Source organism: Pseudophryne corroboree, chromosome 1, assembly GCF_028390025.1.
Source record: "Pseudophryne corroboree isolate aPseCor3 chromosome 1, aPseCor3.hap2, whole genome shotgun sequence".
NCBI classification, from domain to species: Eukaryota; Metazoa; Chordata; class Amphibia; order Anura; family Myobatrachidae; genus Pseudophryne; species Pseudophryne corroboree.
The window spans coordinates 2,193,399-2,218,861 of record NC_086444.1 but is presented as its reverse complement, the minus strand read 5'-3'; the positions used below and the strand labels follow the sequence as shown (position 1 = coordinate 2,218,861).

The 25,463-nt window shown below is 51.4% G+C and overlaps 1 protein-coding gene across 2 annotated transcripts in view; it reads left to right on the top strand.

Annotated features, from left to right (window-relative positions):
- The window catches only part of TLN1 (talin 1), a 367,391-nt gene that overhangs the window by 321,390 nt on the left and 20,538 nt on the right, over window positions 1-25,463 (top strand). For both annotated transcript variants that reach the window (XM_063957473.1, XM_063957472.1), the window contains 7 exons: window positions 4,781-4,921; window positions 5,612-5,793; window positions 12,069-12,201; window positions 12,283-12,384; window positions 12,462-12,632; window positions 13,616-13,765; window positions 13,854-13,955. In XM_063957473.1, coding sequence (XP_063813543.1) covers window positions 4,781-4,921; window positions 5,612-5,793; window positions 12,069-12,201; window positions 12,283-12,384; window positions 12,462-12,632; window positions 13,616-13,765; window positions 13,854-13,955 — 981 coding nt within the window. The remainder of the gene's footprint in view (window positions 1-4,780; window positions 4,922-5,611; window positions 5,794-12,068; window positions 12,202-12,282; window positions 12,385-12,461; window positions 12,633-13,615; window positions 13,766-13,853; window positions 13,956-25,463) is intronic.

The window sequence follows — 25,463 nt, the reverse complement described above, 5'->3', positions numbered from 1 at the left end:
TCATTGCCTCAATCATGTAACGTGTGGCCCTACTGGAAGTCACATTTGTCTCTTCACCGTCGACACTGGAGTCAGTATCCGTGTCGGCGTCTATATCTGCCATCTGAGGTAACGGGCGCTTTAGAGCCCCTGACGGCCTATGAGACGTCTGGACAGGCACAAGCTGAGTAGCCGGCTGTCTCATGTCAACCACTGTCTTTTATACAGAGCTGACACTGTCACGTAATTCCTTCCAACAGTTCATCCACTCAGGTGTCGACCCCCTAGGGGGTGACATCACTATTACAGGCAATCTACTCCGTCTCCACATCATTTTTCTCCTCATACATGTCGACACAAATGTACCGACATACAGCACACACACAGGGAATGCTCTGATAGAGGACAGGACCCCACTAGCCCTTTGGGGAGACAGAGGGAGAGTTTGCCAGCACACACCAGAGCGCTATATATATATGCAGGGATAACCTTATAAGTGTTTTTCCCCTTATAGCTGCTGTATCTTTAATACTGCGCGTAATTAGTGCCCCCCCTCTCTTTCTGTAGTGTAGTGACTGCAGGGGAGAGACAGGGAGCTTCCCTCCAACGGAGTTGTGAGGGAAAATGGCGCCAGTGTGCTGAGGAGATAGGCTCCGCCCCCTTATCGGCGGCCTTATCTCCCGTTTTTTTATGTATTTTAGCAGGGGTTAAATGCATCCATATAGCCCAGGAGCTATATGTGATGCATTTTTTGCCATCCAAGGTGTTTATTATTGCGTCTCAGGGCGCCCCCCCCCCAGCGCCCTGCACCCTCAGTGACCGGAGTGTGAAGTGTGCTGAGAGCAATGGCGCACAGCTGCAGTGCTGTGCGCTACCTTGTTGAAGACAGGACGTCTTCTGCCGCCGATTTTCCGGACCTCTTCTGCCTTCTGGCTCTGTAAGGGGGCCGGCGGCGCGGCTCTGGGACCCATCCAGGCTGGACCTGTGATCGTCCCTCTGGAGCTAATGTCCAGTAGCCTAAGAAGCCCAATCCACTCTGCACGCAGGTGAGTTCGCTTCTTCTCCCCTTAGTCCCTCGATGCAGTGAGCCTGTTGCCAGCAGGTCTCACTGAAAATAAAAAACCTAAACTAAAACTTTCACTAAGAAGCTCAGGAGAGCCCCTAGTGTGCACCCTTCTCGTTCGGGCACAAAGATCTAACTGGGGCTTGGAGGAGGGTCATAGGGGGAGGAGCCAGTGCACACCAGATAGTCCTAAAGCTTTCTTTAGATGTGCCCAGTCTCCTGCGGAGCCGCTATTCCCCATGGTCCTTACGGAGTCCCCAGCATCCACTTAGGACGTTAGAGAAAATGGATTTTCTGCGGTTAGTATTTGCTTATTGGAGCCACAAAATTGCATAATTGCACTTGATCTTCACAATGCGTATTTACCCATTCCGGTTTGGTCATCACAGGTTCTAGCGTTTGCAAAACGCCACAACCATTAACCATTTCAGGTCTACCGTTTCTTGTCAACGCCTCGGGTATTTACCAAAGTGATGTTGGTGATGATAGCTCATCTCAGAGTCCTGACAGTGACAATCGTTCCATACTTAGACGATCTGCTCATAAGAACTCTGTCTCAACAAAGTTCCTCTAACTTGCGCTACTAATGTATACTGCGGTGGCAGATCAAGTTAAAAAACAATCGCATCTAATTCCGTCTGAACGACGTCAATTCCTAGGTAAGATTATAAATACGGTAAATCAAAGACATTTACCTACTACACCAGAAAGAACAAATGTACATCTAGTAATTAGTGCAAAACACGCACACTAGCGGTACATTGGTGTATTTGCCTGTTAAGAATAATGATGTGTTTCAAAGCGATTTAGTTCGCCGGCCTTCACTCGCGTTTCCCACAGAGGGGCGAGGGTGTATATTCTCTGGACGAGAGTCTCAGAGGTTCAGGAGTTGTAGTTAAAAAAGATCAGCGACAGAGGTTCTAAAACGGATCACGACAGATTGCTGTCGATAAATGTCCTGGAACTCCGTGCAATTTACAATGCACTACATGCTTCGCTTTCAGTCTGACCAAGGGCAGTCAGACAACGCAACGGGAGTTGCATACACAACAACCAGGGAGAACCAAGAAGCCGCATGGCAATGCGGCAGGTAACTCGAATCCTCAATTGCCCAGAACACCATTATGTGATAATGTCAACGGGGTTCATTTCGTGAGTGGACATCTGTTAGACAGATGATCTCACCCGTCAGGATTTATATCCTGAAAACTGGACATTAAATCCAGAGGTGTTTCATATGTGAGTCCACAGAAGGGGGTTACCCTCAGGTATACATGATGGCATCTCGCCACAATTACAAAAGCTCAGTATGTGTACAAAACAACAGATCACAAGGGCAGTGGCGGTGGAGTCTCTCACATTCGTGTGGTCATTCAGCATCGTGTATCTGGCTCCACCATTTTCCGCTGCTCTCTCCGTTGCCAAAACGGATCATAAGACAGTTCGTCACAGTCATACTAGTGATATCTCATGGGTTTCGGAGAGCTTGCTTCTCGAATCTCCAAGGAATACTTGCACACGATCTTGGCCCGCTCATAATACGTCCAACCTGTTACAACAGGGAACGTTCTTTTACCCATAGTTACCTATGTACCTATTACCTATGTACCGCAGCTGCGGTTGACGGGGTGAGGGTTCAGACCGCCCTCTTAAGAAAAGAAATAGGGCATTACAGTATCGGTTATACCAACCATGTTACGAGCTAGTAAGCCGCTTAAGGCAGCTCATTATTACAAAATTTGGTGTGCTTACATAGGTGGTAAAGCTCGGAAGTTTCCGACATTATCCTTCAAGTTACCCGTATTCTGTTAAACGGGGTGGGATGGAAAACTGCGTTTATCTGCACTGAGGGTGCAGGTATCTGTGTGGTCAACTTATTTTCAAAGACGTTTGACTCTATTGCGTCTGTACACACCTTTCTACAAGGTGTCATCAAAGTGCAGCCTCCATTTATCCCACCTACAGCGCCAGGTGACTTGAGGTTGGGTTCAGATTTCTTACAGTTTTCATATTTTGAACCCTTACAACAAATGGGGATTAAGTTTCTCACTTGGGAAAACATTTTTCTTCTAGCCTTAGCTTCGGCAAGGGTTTTGTTTTCATATTTGGGTGCCTTGTATTCCAAGCCACCGTATTTGAGTTTTCTCATGACAAAGCAGATCTTCGGACGAATTCCGCTTTCTTATTCTTCACATCAATATACCAATAGTGGTTCCTGTGTTGACAGCACATTCTAGAATTCTGAATGTGGTACACGCATTACGCGTTTATATATGTCCCGAACGTCTACAGTACGTGATACGGATACGTTGTTTGTTCTCTAGGATGCTGCCAACTGGGGTTAGCCAGTTTCTCAGCAGACATTATCCAGTTGGATAATAATGACTACAAGTCACGCTTACTTTAAGGCTAAGTTACAATCGCCTACGTCAGTAATAGCTCATCCCACAGGTTCTGTGGGAATGTCAGACCCAGCGGGTCGTGGAGCGTCTACGACGCGGCTACATAGCCTTCAGTGCACCACGTTTGTGCACGTTTACACGTTATGAATGGTTGCGGCATCAGCATCTAGCTTTGGCTGCCTACTGTTACAAGTGTCAAACAGCTCTCCCGCCCACGAGGGAAGCTTTGGTACGTCCCAAGAGTACTCCAGTGACCCCTAGTGGATGAAAAAGAAAATAGGATTTTGGTACTTACCAGGTAAATCCTTTTCTTTGAATCCATAGGGGGCACTGGACGCCCACCCAGAGCAGTTTTACCTGGGTTGTTTTAAGCTCAGAGGAGCTTAGGGTAACACGTTTTACCTGGTTTGTATTAAGCTCAAAGGAGCTTATGGTAACACATTTTCACCGATTGGTTCAAACTATAAAGGTCTATCGGTTATGCTGTCAACTGTTTAGTTGACATTAACGTTATGGGTCAACTTTGTTGTTGTCCGTTATGTTATAGGAATTCTCCATTGTCAACCTCTCTATAGTAGTTCGCTCAGTAAAAACACTGGGTTCGTACACTGAGGTACTCTGGGATATGGAGGGGTGGAGAGTTCTAAATTTAAATATTCAGTGCCTTTGTTCTGCTACGCCGTCCATATCCCAAGAGTACTCCAGTGCCCCCTATGGATTCAAAGAAAAGGATTTACCTGGTAAGTACCAAAATCCTATTTTCTTGTCTGACACTGACTGATGACATTTCCTGTCTGACACTGACTGATGTCATTTCCTTTCTGACACTGAATTATGTCATTTCCTGTCTGACACGGAGTGACGACATTTCCTGTCTGACACTGACTGATGACATTTCCTGTCTGACACTGACTGATGTCATTTCCTTTCTGACACTGAATTATGTCATTTCCTGTCTGACACGGAGTGACGACATTTCCTGTCTGACACTGACTGATGACATTTCCTGTCTGACACTGACTGATGTCATTTCCTTTCTGACACTGAATTATGTCATTTCCTGTCTGACACGGAGTGACGACATTTCCTGTCTGACACGGAGTGACGACATTTCCTGTCTGACACGGAGTGACGACATTTCCTGTCTGACACGGAGTGACGACATTTCCTGTCTGACACGGAGTGACGACATTTCCTGTCTGACACGGAGTGACGACATTTCCTGTCTGACGGGTGTGGGTTACAGTATGTTGTGTTACTGTATACTTTGTTGAACAAATTCACAATTCTTTGCCTAACTGCATGTGATTGAGGGACATGTTTCTGCTTATTACAGGCGCTAGATGGTGCTTTTAATGACGAGAACCGGGTAAAGTGCCGCAATGCGACTGTGCCGCTCATTCAGGCCGTTGAGAACCTTACTGCATTTGCCTCCAACCCAGAATTCGCCAGCGTTCCAGCCTACATCTCCCAAGAGGTGAGTGTCAGGGAAGATGTGTTAGAGAAGCCATCATCTCCCCAGAGGTGAGTGTCAGGGAAGATGTGGTGGAGAAGCCATCATCTCCCCAGAGGTGAGTGTCAGGGAAGATGTGTTAGAGAAGCCATCATCTCCCCAGAGGTGAGTGTCAGGGAAGATGTGTTAGAGAAGCCATCATCTCCCCAGAGGTGAGTGTCAGGGAAGATGTGTTAGAGAAGCCATCATCTCCCCAGAGGTGAGTGTCAGGATAGATGTGTTAGAGAAGCCATCATCTCCCCAGAGGTGAGTGTCAGGGAAGATGTGTTAGAGAAGCCATCATCTCCCCAGAGGTGAGTGTCAGGATAGATGTGTTAGAGAAGCCATCATCTCCCCAGAGGTGAGTGTCAGGATAGATGTGTTAGAGAAGCCATCATCTCCCCAGAGGTGAGTGTCAGGGAAGATGTGTTAGAGAAGCCATCATCTCCCCAGAGGTGAGTGTCAGGGAAGATGTGTTAGAGAAGCCATCATCTCCCCAGAGGTGAGTGTCAGGATAGATGTGTTAGAGAAGCCATCATCTCCCCAGAGGTGAGTGTCAGGGAAGATGTGGTGGAGAAGCCATCATCTCCCCAGAGGTGAGTGTTAGGGAAGATGTGTTGGAGAAGCCATCATCTCCATTGCCTCTCACTATGTTTCTGATCTGTTATCTCTTAGGGTCTCTATGCCATGGAGCCAATTATCAGCTCTGCTCAGAGCATGCTGGAGAGTTCCTCCGGCCTCATCCAAACGGCTCGTTCCCTGGCCGCCAATCCCAAGGACCCGCCACAGTGGTCAGTATTGGCCGGACACTCCCGTACGGTCTCTGATTCCATCAAGAAGCTCATCACTAACATGAGGTGAGGAGGGGGGAGACCTGTGTTGGGGTGAAGGGGGGAGGACTTACAGGTGACTGCCTGGGATGTCTCTATCATGTACTGCTGGACACGAGACCCTCCGTCATCCATGTTCATCATGCCAGGAATAGCACCATATGGTGTATGAGGACACATCTGTGTCATCTTATCATCAAACCTGATTTTGGTTATAAAACTACGATTTATTAATAAACCTTAACCTCCTGTGTTTGAGAGGACGGGGTCAGGATGGATCATCAGAGGTCTCCATTCACCTCTAGGATGCGCGTTGGCATGTCCCGTACAATGCTTTCTTAGATTCGTTTTCTGACGTCAGTCTGTCCTGCCTGAGCTCCTGGGGTGGACGGCCTTGGCATTTTGGGTGTTTCAGATTGGGCTCCGCCTGTACAGACAAAAGACTCCATGGTCCCAGGTGAAAGCCAGGTTCCTCATTGATGATCTGGAGCGAAGGGCTCTGCTAAATGCTCTGCACGTGTCCTCCTACATCATTGCTGCAGTCACACCAAACGGCCCCTCTTGGCGCGCCAGGTCCTGTGAGACTGCTAGTACCGGGCGTCTTTTTGCTGAGAATACGTCTTAGTCACCACGTGATGTGACTAGGACACACAGGGGACTGCTGATTATATTCGTGACACTTGTATATCTATGTGCGCCGGAGTCTGAATCTTCATGTGCAGTGCTACCATGCAGAAACTGCTTCGGTTGCGACCTCTGCTACTTCGGTTTGGCACATTTCAGACCCACCATTCGGTTCAGCAGCAGTACAACAACATCAATATAATCCTCTGGAGTCATCGGAGATGGCGTCTCTCACATTGGTAGGGGTTCCCTCTACCTATTGCGGGGCCAGAAGGATTATGGAGCCGGTGTCCTAACCCTGAGGTTATGGCCAGCCTGAACAGAGCCACCTTTCATCCTACAGCGCTTTATAAACTCCACCTGCATCCATTTGTGATGCATCTTTTCTTCAGTCATTCTACGGAGGAAAGGCACCTTGGGGGTGGTTAGGGCATTGGTGATTAGTACGCGTGTCTAGGAGGACAGATAGGGTCTCAGTACTTGTGATGCCCACATCCGAGGCTGGCCTGCACCAAGCAGTTGATTGGCACATTTACATTGGGGTGAGGATCTCTGCTGTACATCATACCAGAGAGCGCGCCATGGAGTCACAGCTGGGCAGCTGAGCTTCTCGTTCACATGGTCCTCCGCGTATTATTACAGAGTTTAATCTTTTGTGGCCAAGGACACCAGCTTTTTCCCATATGGTGCTTTATTTGAATACCCCTTGAAGATGTAGCACTGGCCTGTCCCCCTAGTTTCTGCAGCTTTGGCCTGTCCCACTAGTTTCTGCAGCTTTGGCCTGTCCCACTAGTTTCTGCAGCTCTGGCCTGTCCCCCTAGTTTCTGCAGCTCTGGCCTGTCCCCCTAGTTTCTGCAGCTCTGGCCTGTCCCCCTAGTTTCTGCAGCTCTGGCCTGTCCCCCTAGTTTCTGCAGCTCTGGCCTGTCCCCCTAGTTTCTGCAGCTCTGGCCTGTCCTCATAGTTTCTACAGCTCTGGCCTGTCCCCCTAGTTTCTGCAGCTGTGGCCTGTCCCCCTAGTTTCTGCAGCTGTGGCCTGTCCCCCTAATTTCTGCAGCTCTGGCCTGTCCCCCTAATTTCTGCAGCTCTGGCCTGTTCCCCTAGTTTCTGCAGCTCTTCTGCAGCTCTGGCCTGTCCCCATAGTTTCTTCAGCTCTGGCCTGTCCCCCTAGTTCTTCAGCTCTGGCCTGTCCCCCTAGTTCTTCAGCTCTGGCCTGTCCCCCTAGTTCTTCAGCTCTGGCCTGTCCTCATAGTTTCTGCAGCTCTGGCCTGTCCCCCTGGTTTCTGCAGCTCTGGCCTATCCCCCTGGTTTCTGCAGCTCTGGCCTGTCCCCATAGTTTCTTCAGCTCTGGCCTGTCCCCATAGTTTCTGCAGCTCTGGCCTGTCCTCATAGTTTCTGCAGCTCTGGCCTGTCCCCCTGGTTTCTGCAGCTCTGGCCTGTCCCCCTAGTTTCTGCAGCTCTGTCCTGTCCCTCTAGTTTCTGCAGCTCTGGCCTGTCCCCATAGTTTCTGCAGCTCTGGCCTGTCCCCATAGTTTCTGCAGCTCTGGCCTGTCCCCATAGTTTCTGCAGCTCTGGCCTGTCCCCATAGTTTCTGCAGCTCTGGCCTGTCCCCATAGTTTCTGCAGCTCTGGCCTGTCCCCCTAGTTCCTGCAGCTCTGGCCTGTCCCCATAGTTTCTGCAGCTCTGGCCTGTCCCCCTAGTTTCTGCAGCTCTGGCCTGTCCCCCTAGTTCTGCAGCTCTGGCCTGTCCTCATAGTTTCTGCAGCTCTGGCCTGTCCCCATAGTTTCTTCAGCTCTGGCCTGTCCCCCTAGTTTCTGCAGCTCTGGCCTGTCCCCCTAGTTTCTGCAGCTCTGGCCTGTCCCCATAGTTTCTGCAGCTCTGGCCTGTCCCCCTAGTTTCTGCAGCTCTGGCCTGTCCCCATAGTTTCTTCAGCTCTGGCCTGTCCCCCTGGTTTCTGCAGCTCTGGCCTGTCCCCCTGGTTTCTGCAGCTCTGGCCTGTCCCCCTAGTTTCTGCAGCTCTGGCCTGTCCTCATAGTTTCTGCAGCTCTGGCCTGTCCCCCTAGTTTCTGCAGCTCTGGCCTGTCCTCATAGTTTCTGCAGCTCTGGCCTGTCCTCATAGTTTCTGCAGCTCTGGCCTGTCCTCATAGTTTCTGCAGCTCTGGCCTGTCCTCGTAGTTTCTGCAGCTCTGGCCTGTCCCCCTGGTTTCTGCAGCTCTGGCCTGTCCCCATAGTTTCTTCAGCTCTGGCCTGTCCTCATAGTTTCTGCAGCTCTGGCCTGTCCCCCTGGTTTCTGCAGCTCTGGCCTGTCCCCCTGGTTTCTGCAGCTCTGGCCTGTCCCCCTGGTTTCTGCAGCTCTGGCCTGTCCCCATAGTTTCTTCAGCTCTGGCCTGTCCCCCTGGTTTCTGCAGCTCTGGCCTGTCCCCCTGGTTTCTGCAGCTCTGGCCTGTCCCCCTAGTTTCTGCAGCTCTGGCCTGTCCCCATAGTTTCTGCAGCTCTGGCCTGTCCCCATAGTTTCTGCAGCTCTGGCCTGTCCTCATAGTTTCTGCAGCTCTGGCCTGTCCCCCTAGTTCTGCAGCTCTGGCCTGTCCCCATAGTTTCTGCAGCTCTGGCCTGTCCCCCTAGTTTCTGCAGCTCTGGCCTGTCCCCCTAGTTCTGCAGCTCTGGCCTGTCCTCATAGTTTCTGCAGCTCTGGCCTGTCCCCATAGTTTCTTCAGCTCTGGCCTGTCCCCCTAGTTTCTGCAGCTCTGGCCTGTCCCCCTAGTTTCTGCAGCTCTGGCCTGTCCCCCTAGTTTCTTCAGCTCTGGCCTGTCCCCCTGGTTTCTGCAGCTCTGGCCTGTCCCCCTGGTTTCTGCAGCTCTGGCCTGTCCCCCTAGTTTCTGCAGCTCTGGCCTGTCCTCATAGTTTCTGCAGCTCTGGCCTGTCCCCCTAGTTTCTGCAGCTCTGGCCTGTCCCCCTAGTTTCTGCAGCTCTGGCCTGTCCTCATAGTTTCTGCAGCTCTGGCCTGTCCCCCTGGTTTCTGCAGCTCTGGCCTGTCCCCCTAGTTTCTGCAGCTCTGTCCTGTCCCCATAGTTTTTTCAGCTCTGGCCTGTCCCCCTAGTTTCTGCAGCTCTGGCCTGTCCCCATAGTTTCTGCAGCTCTGGCCTGTCCCCATAGTTTCTGCAGCTCTGGCCTGTCCCCATAGTTTCTGCAGCTCTGTCCTGTCCCCATAGTTTTTTCAGCTCTGGCCTGTCCCCCTAGTTTCTGCAGCTCTGGCCTGTCCCCATAGTTTCTGCAGCTCTGGCCTGTCCCCATAGTTTCTGCAGCTCTGGCCTGTCCCCATAGTTTCTGCAGCTCTGGCCTGTCCCCATAGTTTCTGCAGCTCTGGCCTGTCCCCCTAGTTTCTGCAGCTCTGGCCTGTCCCCCTAGTTTCTGCAGCTCTGGCCTGTCCCCATAGTTTCTGCAGCTCTGGCCTGTCCCCATAGTTTCTGCAGCTCTGGCCTGTCCCCATAGTTTCTGCAGCTCTGGCCTGTCCCCCTAGTTCCTGCAGCTCTGGCCTGTCCCCATAGTTTCTGCAGCTCTGGCCTGTCCCCCTAGTTTCTGCAGCTCTGGCCTGTCCCCCTAGTTCTGCAGCTCTGGCCTGTCCTCCTAGTTTCTGCAGCTCTGGCCTGTCCCCATAGTTTCTTCAGCTCTGGCCTGTCCCCCTAGTTTCTGCAGCTCTGGCCTGTCCCCCTAGTTTCTGCAGCTCTGGCCTGTCCCCATAGTTTCTTCAGCTCTGGCCTGTCCCCCTGGTTTCTGCAGCTCTGGCCTGTCCCCCTGGTTTCTGCAGCTCTGGCCTGTCCCCCTAGTTTCTGCAGCTCTGGCCTGTCCTCATAGTTTCTGCAGCTCTGGCCTGTCCCCCTAGTTTCTGCAGCTCTGGCCTGTCCTCATAGTTTCTGCAGCTCTGGCCTGTCCTCATAGTTTCTGCAGCTCTGGCCTGTCCTCATAGTTTCTGCAGCTCTGGCCTGTCCTCGTAGTTTCTGCAGCTCTGGCCTGTCCCCCTGGTTTCTGCAGCTCTGGCCTGTCCCCATAGTTTCTTCAGCTCTGGCCTGTCCTCATAGTTTCTGCAGCTCTGGCCTGTCCCCCTGGTTTCTGCAGCTCTGGCCTGTCCCCCTGGTTTCTGCAGCTCTGGCCTGTCCCCCTGGTTTCTGCAGCTCTGGCCTGTCCCCCTAGTTTCTGCAGCTCTGGCCTGTCCTCATAGTTTCTGCAGCTCTGGCCTTTCCCCCTAGTTTCTGCAGCTCTTGCCTGTCCTCATAGTTTCTGCAGCTCTGGCCTGTCCTCATAGTTTCTGCAGCTCTGGCCTGTCCTCATAGTTTCTGCAGCTCTGGCCTGTCCTCGTAGTTTCTGCAGCTCTGGCCTGTCCCCCTGGTTTCTGCAGCTCTGGCCTGTCCCCATAGTTTCTTCAGCTCTGGCCTGTCCTCATAGTTTCTGCAGCTCTGGCCTGTCCCCCTGGTTTCTGCAGCTCTGGCCTGTCCCCCTGGTTTCTGCAGCTCTGGCCTGTCCCCCTGGTTTCTGCAGCTCTGGCCTGTCCCCATAGTTTCTTCAGCTCTGGCCTGTCCCCCTGGTTTCTGCAGCTCTGGCCTGTCCCCCTGGTTTCTGCAGCTCTGGCCTGTCCCCCTAGTTTCTGCAGCTCTGGCCTGTCCCCATAGTTTCTGCAGCTCTGGCCTGTCCCCATAGTTTCTGCAGCTCTGGCCTGTCCCCATAGTTTCTGCAGCTATGGCCTGTCCTCATAGTTTCTGCAGCTCTGGCCTGTCCCCCTAGTTCTGCAGCTCTGGCCTGTCCCCATAGTTTCTGCAGCTCTGGCCTGTCCCCATAGTTTCTGCAGCTCTGGCCTGTCCCCCTAGTTTCTGCAGCTCTGGCCTGTCCCCCTAGTTTCTGCAGCTCTGGCCTGTCCCCCTAGTTCTGCAGCTCTGGCCTGTCCTCATAGTTTCTGCAGCTCTGGCCTGTCCCCCTAGTTTCTGCAGCTCTGGCCTGTCCCCCTAGTTTCTGCAGCTCTGGTCTGTCCCCATAGTTTCTTCAGCTCTGGCCTGTCCCCCTGGTTTCTGCAGCTCTGGCCTGTCCCCCTGGTTTCTGCAGCTCTGGCCTGTCCCCCTGGTTTCTGCAGCTCTGGCCTGTCCCCATAGTTTTTTCAGCTCTGGCCTGTCCCCCTAGTTTCTGCAGCTCTGGCCTGTCCCCATAGTTTCTGCAGCTCTGGCCTGTCCTCATAGTTTCTGCAGCTCTGGCCTGTCCCCCTGGTTCTTCAGCTCTGGCCTGTCCCCCTGGTTTCTGCAGCTCTGGCCTGTGCCCCTGGTTTCTGAAGCTCTGGCCTGTCCTCATAGTTTCTGCAGCTCTGGCCTGTCCTCATAGTTTCTGCAGCTCTGGCCTGTCCCCATAGTTTCTGCAGCTCTGGCCTGTCCCCCTAGTTCTGCAGCTTTGGCCTGTCCCCATAGTTTCTGCAGCTTTGTGCTTGCTTAGAAAATAACAGCACTCTGCATGATGTGGATATAGAGGAGGGAGTGGCGTTAAAGTGATAGCATCCTGGGGTGTCCGCTGTACCACATGGTCTCTGTGCCACACTGCATTCACAGGGAAGGATTTAATAAGTATAAAACCCTGTCTGTAAAACATCCTTTTGGTGAGTTTTCTTGAGACTGTGCCCCACTGTAATTCTCCTTCTCCTACCCTAGGGATAAGGCCCCTGGCCAGAGAGAATGTGACCAGGCCATCGAGCTCCTGAACCAGGCTGTAAGAGAACTGGATCAGACCTCATTGGAAGCCATAAGCCAGCAGCTGACCCCACGAGAGGGTATCTCACAAGAGGTGAGTGTGCACAGGGCATCAGGGTATTAATGATGGTCTGGGTATCTATGTGCTGAGTCCTTACGTCTCCTGTCCTTCTAGGCTCTGCACTCGCAGATGCAAACCTCTGTCCAGGAGATCAGTAACCTGATAGAGCCTCTGGCCACCGCAGCAAGAGCGGATTCCTCGCAGCTGGGACACAAGGTGAGTGGCTCTCAGAGCACTGCGTGCATTGTTCTGTAGCAGAACGGAGTGGGTGCTGACATGTCTCATCTTCTCAGGTTTCTCAGATGGCTCAGTACTTCGAACCTTTGACCAACGCAGCAGTTGGAGCAGCTTCCAAGACAATCAACCATCAGCAGCAGATGAATCTTCTTGACCAGACAAAGACGTTAGCAGAGTCAGCCCTGCAGATGCTGTATACTGCCAAAGAGGCAGGTGGCAACCCCAAGGTGAGCTCATGGGGAGCTTCTGTGTGGTGCTCCTACATTATGGCTGATCTCACGGTGAGGGTTACAGAACTCTGCTATAAGGCATTAATAGATGAAGCGAGATAATACTCACTAAGCACAGGTGGCTGATCCAAACCCATACGTGAGCAATAAGGGTCAGAGGATCAGTGATAAAACAGGTGCTGGGGATGTGGAGATTGGGGTAGGGACCTGGATGTGGGGTAGATATGGGGAGATCAGAGTAGGGATCTGGATGCAGAGATTAGGTTTGGGAGGGTAGGGACGTGGAGCCCACGGTCGGTACTGGGATTCAGAGATTAGGGTTGGGACCTGGATGCGGAGATCAGGGTAGGAACCTGGACATGGAGATTTGGGTTGGGATCTGGACACAGATTAGGGTAGGACATGGATGCGGAGATTTGGGTAGTAATATGGAGACCTTGGTTGGAATCTGAATGGGGAGATCAGAGTAGGGACCAAGACATGGAGATTAGGGTAGGGTCACAGAGATTAGGGTAGGGACCCGGAGTTTAGGGTTGGGATCTAAACGTGGATATTAGGGTTGAGAGGGTAGGACGTGGAGATCAGGGTAGGTACCTGAACATGGACATCATGGTAGGGATGCAGAGATTAGGGTAGGGACCTGGACGCGGAGACCATGGAAGGAACATGGAAGTGGAAATTCGAATAGGGAGGTTGAGGATGTGGTAGGGACCTGGACTTGGAGATCTGGGATGGGATCTGGACGCGGCGATTAGGGTAGGGCCGTGGAGACCAGGGTATGGACGTGGATGCGGAAATCTGGGTTGGGATCTGGACGCAGAGATCTGGGGAAGGAGCTGGGGATGAGGCTAGTTGCAGTGACAGATATGTCAGAGGGGTGTTTAATGCTACATAAATTAAGATGTGAAGATTACAGATGAGCGGGTGATTAGTGGACATGCCACTGGAATAGTCTTAATATGCTGTCTTCTTGGATATAGGTGGCTGCACACACACAGGAGGCGCTGGACGAAGCTGCCCAGATGATGCATGAAGCTGTTGATGACCTGACAGGAACTCTGAGTGAGGCCGCCAGTGCAGCGGGGGCTGTGGGGGGAATGGTCGATTCCATTACTCAGGCCATCAATCAGGTGAGTTTGTTTAATGCCGGACCTCACTTGGCAGTTTCAAGGTACAGTATCTAACCCTTGTCTCCTGGTCTTCTGTACATATATACAGCTTGATGGAGGGCCCACCGGGGAACCAGAGGGGTCATTTGTTGATTATCAGACAACTATGGTTAGAACTGCCAAAGCAATTGCAGTCACTGTACAGGAGATGGTGAGTATCCACTATATATACATATATATTTCCATACATAAATATCCCAACACACAAGAGCAGTCATTAAGGAACGGGGGTTAGGGGTCCTGCTCTCTAGTTTATTATACGTCTGTCTGTTGCTGTGTCTGGCTATCTATGGTACATTTGGTAAAGGAACAATAGGCCTAGAGTACAGTGTGTAGCATCTAATTACAGATCACTTCTGGCTTTATAGTCCGGACTTCTAATCATCTCATTGATCTTCTTTTTCATCCACTAGGTGTCACTGGAGTACTCTTGGGATATGGACGGGGCGTAGCCGGGAATGGCACATATTTAAATTAGTAACTGTCCATCCCCTCCATACTCATAGAGCCTTCAGTATTTTTCTGTGCCTCAGTCGGGAAGGTACAGTGGATGAAGTCCACAGAAACTTCAAGATTGCTTTTAATTTTTTCTCCTCGATCCCTTCCCAGCTTATCAGAGAAGCTCGGGTCCAGGATCGTTGGTGCTGCAGAAGGGCAGCAGATGGTCTGTCGGTGCTCATAAGAGGAGCCCCACCATTGGCCACAATCAGCAGAGCTGACTGCAGCCTCAGGCTGCACAAGGAAGCAGAACGGAGCTTAGCAGAGAAGCCCCGTCATGGCCTTCACGGGTGGTGCAGGTACTGAGCGGTTAGGCAGCTCTCACTGCCGCCGCTCACTTACTTTCTATACTTTCTATTGCGGGCGGTCAGCTCACGCTGCCGCCCACTGTGTGGGGACTATGTATTTATGTCTTTATTTCTCCTTCATCCACTAGGGGCCACTGGAGCGTAGTTACAATGGGGAATAGTAGGCAGTAATTGGGAGCTGGCACTTTAAAAAAAACTCTAACCCTGTGGCTAGCTCCTCCCCTACTATCTCCCCTCCAAGCCAGTCTTAGTTAGTGCCCGAGGAGAGCTGGTTCACTTGGGTTTAGCTGAAGAAATTTTTTTCTTTTTTCTTTATTATTTTATTTTTCTTTACACACACACACAGACTGGCAGCTCTGCCACTGCCAGTCTGCACCGCGGGAGCTGCCGGCGGGGTCCCATCGCAGCTGCGTGCGGCTCGGGATGGGCCCCGGCTGAGGGAGACACTGAGCTCTCCTGAGTTGGCGGACACCGCTGCGTGCGGCGCGTGTCGGGACCACTCCATCCAGCAGAAGATTCCGGCAGCACGGCAGCGGTGAGTATCTGCGGCCGGACACCGCTGCGTGCGGCGTGTGTCGGGGCCACCCTCCACCACTGAAAGGTGAGTGTGTGTATTTCCCCCACTTCCCCACAGAGTGTTGGGATGAAGGGGTGACAGGGGGGTTTTGAAGAATTAATTTTATTATTGGTGACTGACTGACAGGGGGACAGTGACAGAACACCCCTCCAGCACCCAAACAACCCCCTTAATCTCCCCCCCCCCCCCCCCCCCTCCCTTCGGATTATTAATTATTATTAATCATTTTTATTTAATATTTATTTAAAAATAAAATAAAAAAGTAACAGCGCAGTGCCGCGCTCCCGCTCGCTCGCCCGCCAGCCGCCCGCCCTCCCTGCTCGGATCCCCGCCAGCGCGGCTCACAGAGCCGCTACAGGGATCCGGCATAAGACACGGCAACTTTGAATTTGGCGCCGTCGAGGAGGGGGGCGGGGCTTAGTCCCGCTCTGTGCGCCCGGAAGTAGAGCGCGCTGGGGACCCGTCATTTTCCTGTCTGCCGCAGCGCGGGACGGAGGCCACGCAACCACGCAACGAGCAGTTACAGTGGGGAAGGGGGGCACTCGGGGGCACTGCAGGTACACTATTTGTTTATTGCAGCCTGTCGCTGCACACAGTATCATGCAGGACAGATCGGCTGCTGTGGCAGCATTCTTTTCCCTGCTTCACTCCCCTCCCTCCCATTCTGCCTATAGCTGTTTTCCTGTGGGGGAAGGGTATCAAGTTTAGGTGCTGCCATGACCACCAAAGGCTCCAAGGCAACACAAAAGCAGGGGCAGGTTTTAGGTGAGGAGTCACAGCCATCGGCTCAGCCCTCCTCAGAACCCCAGAGCGCCCCGACATGGTCGACACAGCTCACAGAGGTGATGTCCCTGCTGACTGGGGAACTTAAAGCCTCTCGGGAAGATAGAGAGGCGGCCCGGTTCCGACAGCTTGTCCCAGTACCGGCGCCAGAACCTGCATGGGCTGTCTCATTGGCAAAGTCAGTGGAAGGGCTTTCCAGGGCTGTAATCCCTTCCCAAGCCCCGTCCTTTAGCCCCCCCCAACAGGCTGCAAAAAAGAGATTGCTAGCCTCTGTGTTACAGGACTTTGATGATGATATGCCTCAATTAGATGAGGCGGGGTTAGATGTACAGGATATACAGGATGTGGATATCCAGGATACTGACGATCAGGTATATGAGGACTCTGAACCAGTAGCTCAGGGTATAGAGGCTCTTATTACTGCTATTCGCTCAGTCTTACAGGTGGAGGAGACGGAAGACACCTTACGCCCTTCAAGGTTTGGCGCCGACCAATACCTGCCGGTGACTTTTCCAATTTCGGAGGAGCTGGATGCGCTTATAACAACAGCCTGGAAGCATCCAGACGCGAAATTTCAGGTATCAAGAAAAATGTTGTCTTCCTATCCTTTTCCCGCAGGTAGCAGAACGCGCTATAAGACCTCTCCGATCGTGGATCCTTCGGTGTCTCATCTGTCCAAAAAGACGGTCCTGCCTGTTCCGGGGGCAACTTCACTTAAGGAGGCGTCAGATAGGAAGTTGGAGTCTACCTTAAAGAATATTTACTCTGCGGCAGGGGTTTTACATCGCCCGGCGCAGGTAGGTTGTTGGGTCAACAAGGCGATCGAAGCTTGGGCGGAATAATTGTCCTCTGGAATTCGTGACGAATTACCGGCGGATCAATTGATAGAGTTGGCAGAACACATCCGTGAATCAGCCCTTTATCTTTGCGAAGCGTCCAAGGACATAGGTGTTCTCGGAGCTAGAATTTCCGCTTTAACAATTGCGGCCCGCAGAGCACTATGGCTCCGGCATTGGCATGCGGATACGGAATCCAAAAGGGCGGCAGAGGCGTTGCCCTTTACGGGTGAGTTTCTGTTTGGTAAGGATCTGGATGCCTGGATCTCTACGGCCACGGGGGGTAGGTCGGCTTATCTTCCTTCTGCTGCTCCAGCCACTCGCAGACCATATAGGGGTCCCTCTTTTCGATCCTTTCGTGCCCCTTCCAGGTTTCGAGGACAGGCCAGGGGTGGAGCTTCTACCTTCCGTGGCCATAGAGGTAGAGGCGGCGGCAGGGGTACAGGTTCCGCAGCCTCAGCCCAGTCAGACGTTAAGTCTTCTACCACTGCCACCGCATGACGGGCCTCCCTCCCACCTGGGAGATCACAGGGTGGGAGCTCGTTTGTGGGATTTCAAGGAGGTCTGGATACAGTCCTGCCCAGATGCTTGGGTCCGGGATCTCATCACTTGCAGTTACAAGCTCGTTTTTCAGGAACAACCACCCCAGCGGTTCTTTACCATGGGTTTGCCAGTTTCCGACAACCGGGGAGTTGCCTTACAAGCCGCGGTCCAGAAGCTTCTGTCTGCAAGGGTTGTGATCCCTGTTCCCTCGCATCATCGGAAACAGGGCTATTACTCAAGCCTGTTTCTAGTACCGAAGCCGGACGGCTCAGTCAGACCAATCCTGAACTTGAAAGATCTCAATCCGTATTTGAAGGTATTCAAGTTCAAGATGGAGTCCCTCCAGTCTGTTATTGCGGGGTTGGAAAAAGACGAGTTTCTGGCATCCTTAGACATCAAGGATGCATACTTACATGTTCCCATTTGGCCTCCTCATCAGGCTTTTCTCCGGTTCGCAATACAGGACGCTCATTTACAGTTCCAGGCCCTTCCTTTCGGTCTCTCTTCTGCTCCCAGAGTGTTCACAAAGGTCATGGCGGTCATGATGGCCCTACTTCGGAAGCAGGGTGTGACAATTGTTCCCTATCTGGACGATCTGCTAATAAAAGCAAGCTCAGCAGAACGGTTACTTCAGAATATCCGGATGACACAGGACCTTCTGATCCGACACGGGTGGGTCCTGAATTTTCCGAAGTCTCACTTATGCCCCTCACAACGGCTGTTGTTTCTGGGAATGATTCTCGACACAGTCCATCAGAGGGTTTTCCTTCCGCGGGACAAGATACCGTCTCTGCAGACACTGGTAAGATTGGTCCTTCAGCACCGTCGGGTGTCAGTATATCTGTGCATTCGCCTGCTGGGAAAGATGGTAGCAGCGTTCGAGGCTCTTCCGTACGGTCGCTTCCACTCTCGACCGTTTCAGCTGTGTCTTCTAAATCAGTGGTCAGGATCTCATCTGTTCCTTCATCAGCGGGTGACGCTATCCCCAAAGGCACGGTCATCGCTGCTCTGGTGGCTCCAGTCGACCCATCTGTTGGAAGGAAGACGGTTCGGCATATGGGATTGGACTCTCCTCACCACGGACGCCAGTCTGCGAGGCTGGGGGGCAGTGACCCTGGGACATCAGTTTCAGGGGCGCTGGTCAATCCACGAATCCGCTCTCCCCATAAACATTCTCGAACTAAGGGCGGTATACAACGCCCTGCTGCAGGCACATCACCTCCTGCGAGGTCGAGCGGTCAGAGTTCAGTCCGACAACGCCACGGCGGTAGCGTTCATCAACCGTCAGGGCGGCACTCGCAGCCGCGCAGCGATGAGGGAAGTCACCAAAATCCTTCTCTGGGCGGAGAAGTATGCTCTGTCCTTCTCGGCAATATTCATTCCGGGAGTGGACAATTGGGAAGCCGACTATCTAAGCCGACAGGACATGCACCCGGGAGAGTGGTCGCTACATCCCCAGGTGTTTTGGCAACTGGTACGTCGGTGGGGAAAACCACAGATCGACCTCATGGCATCCCGCCTGAACCATCAGTTGCCTCTTTATTACTCTAGGACAAGGGACCCGGCGGCGGCCGTGGATGCCCTCACGGCTCCTTGGAATTTCCGGTTCGTCTACCTCTTTCCTCCTTTCCCGCTGTTGCCGAAGGTTCTGCAATGCATCAAGAGGGAAGACGCTCTGGTTCTCCTAGTGGCTCCGGATTGGCCACGCAGGGCTTGGTACTCCACTCTACATCTGTTGTCGGTGGCCGAGCCTTGGACCCTACCACTACGAGACGACCTTCTACAACAGGGTCCTTTTCTTTATCCAGACTTACGCAGGCTACGTTTGACGGCGTGGCTGTTGAGAAAGCCATCTTGACAAGGAAGGGGATTCCTCGTACAGTTATACCTACTATGCTTCGGGCTAGAAAGTCAGTTACATCTTCTCACTACTACCGCATTTGGAAGGCTTATGTAGCATGGTGTGAACGTCGAGAATTTTCTCCTTCCGTATATAGCTTAGCCCGTCTTCTCCGTTTTTTGCAGGCGGGTTTTTCAGCAGGCCTAAGACTGGGCTCACTAAAAGTGCAGGTCTCTGCTCTTTCGGTTTACTTCCAGAAAAGGTTAGCCTTGCTGCCTGAGGTTCAGACCTTCTTTCAAGGGGTTCTTCGAATACAGCCTCCCTTCCGTCCTCCGACAGCGCCATGGGACCTCAGTCTTGTCCTGTCCTTTCTGCAGTCTTCATTGTTTGAGCCCCTGGAATCAGTAGAGATAAAATATCTCACCTGGAAGGTGGTTCTTCTCCTGGCGCTGGCTTCAGCTAGACGGGTGTCGGAACTGGGGGCTCTCTCTTGCAGGTCTCCTTACCTGGTGTTTCATGCGGATAGGGACGAGCTTCGTACTCGTATGTCCTTTCTACCTAAAGTGGTGTCTGATTTTCACATCAATCAGCCGCATGTCGTCACTGCCCTCTCGGGGGACTCTCCGGATGCGAGATCATTGGACGTTGTAAGAGCGCTCAAGATCTATGTGGATAGGACTTCGGCTATTCGGAAGTCTGATTCCTTATTTGTTCTGTACGACGCTGCCCGCCGTGGTTGGCCGGCCTCTAAGCAGACCTTGTCTCGATGGATTCGACTGACCATCAGACAAGCTTATTTGGCGGCTTCTCGGGAACCTCCATCTTCCATTTCAGCACACTCCACACGCTCTGTGGGACCTTCTTGGGCGGCTGCCCGGGGGGTCTCTATGACTACTTTATGTCGGGCGGCTACTTGGTCCGGCCGTCATACGTTTGTCAAATTCTACAAGTTTGACACTTTTGCGGCCTCTGCATCTCAGTTTGGCCGAGCGGTTTTACAGGACTCTCAGCGCTCTCCCACCCGTTCTGGGAGCTCTGGGACGTCCCCATTGTAACTACGCTCCAGTGGCCCCTAGTGGATGAAGGAGAAATTAGGATTTTGGTACTTACCGATAAATCCCTTTCTCCGATTCCACCGGGGCCACTGGACGCCCGCCCAGCGCTGTTCCTCCTTGTTTTTTTTTGCTTAAAAGTTTGCGGTTCAATAAATGACCGCTTGTTGAGTTCAGGTTAGCCTGTTTATTGTTAGGTTCTATTCCAGGGTTAGTTTGGGTTATCCTGGTTGACTAGACGTCAATAACCTCCTCTACCTTAAGGTTTTCTTTATTACAGCTCTCCTTGGGCACAGTTTTACGTAGACTGGCTTGGAGGGGAGATAGTAGGGGAGGAGCTAGCCACAGGGTTAGAGTTTTTTTAAAGTGCCAGCTCCCAATTACTGCCTACTATTCCCCATCGTAACTACGCTCCAGTGGCCCCTGTGGAATCGGAGAAAGGGATTTATCGGTAAGTACCAAAATCCTAATTTATAACATATGTATGTATTTAAGTTCCCCTGCTGCCTGCCACATCCACAGCCGCCCGCTCCCTACCCGCCGGAGAACATGTGAGGGGGTTGCAGAGAGAAGTCAGCTCACACGGGCGAGCTGAAAGCTCTCCTCCCTCCGGTTAAAGCGGCTCTGGAAGGAGAGAGCGGCCCGCTCTTTCATCCGCTCCCCAGTCTCCGGGTTTCCGGCTCCACAGCCCTCCTTCCTTCCGCTGACCATCCAGCTATATTGATAAGGGGGAGAGGGGGCAGATGACCGCGGACAGCTCTCATTGCTGCCGCGGTCCGACGCTCCAGAGTAGATTGGGGGGAGGGAAGGGGGGATGCCTGCAGGGATGCCCCATTACTAAGCTGCGTTTTAGGCAGCAAACAGGCTTTTAAGCCTGTGAGGGGGTCAAAGTTATTGGCTTTACTGCTGGGCACTATAAGAGCCTCTGTTACCTGTAAAGTGTACCTTAATGAGTATGTGTGTGTGTGTGTGTGTGTATATATATATATATATATATATATATATCTTGGTGTGTGTGTGTATATGGGTATAAATATATTTACAGAGGTATGCTTGTGTGGATATATGTTTATGTGTGTGTGTGTGGGTATATATATATATATATATATATATATATATATATATATATATAATATAGAGAGAGAGAGAGAGATTGCTGTATCATCTAACATTAAAAGTCTATTCTTGCAATAAGCGAGCACAAGGCGGACACCATTTTAACATTACTTCCTGGTTCTTCCCAGGAAGTTGCTGCCCTACAACACTCTGCCTCTGGAGGAGCCGGGGTGTTAGGGATTTTCTTTTCTTTGTTTTTTACACAGGTTTCGCTGTTGCAGGTAAACACATGCACTGTAATGTGGATTTATACACACTTTACTTACGTGGTACTAAGTCACGGTACTGGTCTGTCCCTCTGTACTTGCTTGTCGGTGTACATAATCAGTAAGTCTAATGCAAAGTCAAACAAGCAGCTTCGCTGCTAAGTCGGTCAGACAGTATGTCGGACGAATAACATACGGACCCTTGCCGATCCTCTTTGGGGGGAATGCTGGCGCATGTACTGCTTAGGGAAAATTGTTATTATTTGTCTTATAACTTGACAGTTTCAGCTAGGTTGCTTACTGACGATTCGACGCCAGCCCTCATATCACATAACGGCAACAGGGCAGTGAGTCAGGTTCTCAAGAACATTTTTTCCAATGGGACAATTGTTATTATTGGTGTTATACCTTGCCAGTTTCAGGCTACGACGTTTAAATAACCGTCGGAGCGTACCCTACAGTATACAGCAGTAGGGGTGTTGCTTTGCCCTGCTGTGGTGGGGGGTTTCAGGTTAACAAGCCTGTAGTTGCATGGCAATACAGTTCACATTTGACCTACAAGCAGAACACCTTACACTTCTCGCTGATCACATTTGTGATTCTGCTCAATCTCTAGGTACAGCTTCTGTGGACGTCGGCCAGTTTAGAAACGGCACGACGTGCACTTTGGCTACGTTCTTAAGAGGCAGAGTCGGATTCTAAACGAGAATAGAGGCATTACCTTATGCTGGCAAGAGGTTTGGTCCTGTCTTGGACACATGCTTTTCGCAGACCACAAGGGGGAACAATCGAATTTCCTACCATTGTCTACACAAATTCCTGAATAGAAATACCCAGGATATAGTATTTACACATCAGTCCTTTCAAAGCCGTGCTACAGGAGCAGCCATACTCAGACCATGTGGTAGACTACGGTTAAGGTACTGCCGCCTACTTCTAACCAAGTTTCAGTGGCCTTTACACCTAAGCCACTGACAAGCCAGTGCCATAATGGGTTTCCAGGCCGTCTCCGATCGTCCGTTGTGGGCATCCACAGTTGGGTGGATCTGCAAATTTGGAGTCACAAATTACGAAAATACAGTTCGACGGTTTCCCATCATTGCCAGTTGTAAGACAGGTCTGTCTCAGTAGTTTGATACCGCAGTCAACATCCGAGTCGCGGTTATTATTCCGGTTTGGGATATTTCCAAAACCGGATGACTCTGTCGGTCCGATACTGACCCTGCAGACAGTACGTCGCTTGCTACAGATTCAACGTAGAATACTTGCAGTCGGTGACTGCAGGTTGGAATCCACAGTAATTCCGGATTACGATGGATCTCGTACTTAGACGATTCAGGCCTACTTATGGTTTGCTGTAAAACCATTCTTACTTTCAAGCGCTTCCGTTTGGCTTCTTATTGGCGCCTCAGGTAGTCACAAGTAACGGCTGTCATGATAGCTCACCTCAGATCCCGGAGAGTGATAACAGTTCCGTACTTTGGAGATCTGCTCATCAACACTCTGTCTCAACGCTTATTCCTGCAACGTGCTTTACTAACGTGCAATGGCGTCGTTCAGCACGGTTGGATTGTCAACCTCAAGAAATCAACCCTCATTCCGTCACAAAGGATTCATGCATAGGAATGATTCCGTGGATAAACTGATTTCCCTGCCTGAACACAACACACACAGTGTGCGTCATCGCGTACAGTTAGTACGCAATCCACAGACTGTCTCGGTGCTTTTGGGCATTGACTACTAGGAAGGAGGGTGGCGTCTTTCGACGTACTCCAGTTCGCAGGAGTTCACTCAGGTCATTTTCACCTGGATGTTATTGCACGTATCTACAAATTCATCAGGTAGTGCGGTTGTCTCCAAGGGCCAGAGTATCACTACCCTGGTGGCTCCAAGTACACAATCTCACCGCAGGGAGAATGTTCGGCGTCTGGAATTAGATAATTCTTACAACGGACGCGGTCTCAGAGGTTGGGGAGCTGTGGTCCGAAATTGTCAACTTCAGGGTCTCTGGTCAGATCACGGAAGATTGCTGTCAATTAAATGTCCTGGAACTCGGGGCATTTTACAATGCTCTGCGACAAGCAGTGCACATGCTCCGGTCTCGGACTGTCCAGGTGCAGACAGACAACGCGACGGTGGTCGCATACATCACCGAACAAGGAGGAATTCCAGGTCGCATGGCCATGCAGGAAGTTGCTCGAATCCTCAATTGGGCCGAGCGTCACCAGGTGATATTGTTGGCAGTGTTCATTTTGGGAGTTGACAACTGGAAGGCGGATTATCTCAGCCGTCAGGATTTTTATCCAGGAAACTGGGCATTGCATTCAGATCCAGATGTAGGTCCAGCGGTGGCGTTACCCACAGGGGGATCTAATGGCATCTCGCCAAAAATCATCAAACATTCCAGTATGTGTCCAGAACAAGAGCTCCAAAGGCAGTGGCGGTGGATGCTCTCACGATCGCGTGGCCGTACAGCCTCGTGTATCTGTTTCCACAGTATCTGCTGCTTCCTCGGTTGCTAAAGCGGACCAAACGAGAGTCCATGAAGCTCATACTAGTGGCGCCTCATTGGCCTCGTAGAGCATGGTTCTCGGATCTCCGCGACCTACTCGCAGCCGATCCTTGACGGCTTCCGCTACGTCCGGTCCTGTTGCAACAGGGTTCGTTTCCTTACCCCGATTTAGCGCAGCTGCGTTTGACAGGGTGGCTGTTGAAACCGCTCTCTTAGAAAGGGAGGGCGTTCCACAATCTGTTCTACCAACCAAGTTCCGTGATAGGAAACCAGTTACGGGCGCTCATTATCACAGCATTTGGCGTGCCTATATGGGTTGAGGTGAAGCTCGGAAGTTTCCGACATCCTCTTTCAAGTTATTCCGTCTTTTAATATTTTTTTACAGACTGTGTTAGATGGAGGAATACGTTTCTACACTCAAGGTGCAGGTCTCTGCCTTCTCAATTTACCTTCAAAGGCGTTTGGCTTTCTTGCCGACTGTACACACCTTCCTGCAAGGTGTCCTCAGAGTACGACCTCCATTTATACCACCTACAGCGCCATGGGACTTGACTCTGGTTTTAGATTTTTTTTTTACAGTCTTCACCTTTTTAACCCTTACAACAAGTGGATGTTAAGTTCTCACTTGGAAAACAGTTTCTCTTACCCTTAGCCTCACATTGGGTGCCTTGTCATGCAAGCCACCGTATCTGGTGTTTTAGGATCATAGAGCGGAACTTCGCACGAAACCCGTGTTCCTACCAAAGATGTTACACATCACTTAATCAATCGTAGTTCCTGTGTTATCAGTAGGTCAGGAACTTTTTGTACGTAAAACAGATACATTGGTTGTTCTCTATATTGTAGTTAAGATGGCTTGGCCAGCCTCCAAGCAGACCTTATATCATACGTCAGGCTTAGCTTCATGATAGACTACAGCCGCCTACATCAGTGTCAGACCAAGCCACACGTTCTTGGGAACGTCATGGGCAGGCTACAACCACCTACCGCAGTGTCAGTCCATTCCACACGTTCTTTGGGAACGTCATGGGCAGCAGGTTGTGGAGTTTCTACGAAACAACTTAGACGAGCTGCTACATGGTTATAAGTGCATGGCCATCAGTGCGCATGTTTGTGCGCTTTTACGGCATCAGGCATTTCGGGCATCAGCATCTAGCTTTGGCCGCCTAGTGTTACAGGTGCCAAACAGCTCTCCCGCCCAAGGGGGAAACTTTGGTACGTCCCAAGAGTACTCCAGTGACCCCTAGTGGATGAAAAAGAAAATAGGATTTTGGTACTTATCAGGTAAATCCTTTTCTTTGAATCCATAGGGGGCACTGGACGCCCACCCAGAGCAGTTTTACCTGGTTTATGGTAAGTTCAGGGGATCTTATGGTAACACATTCTCA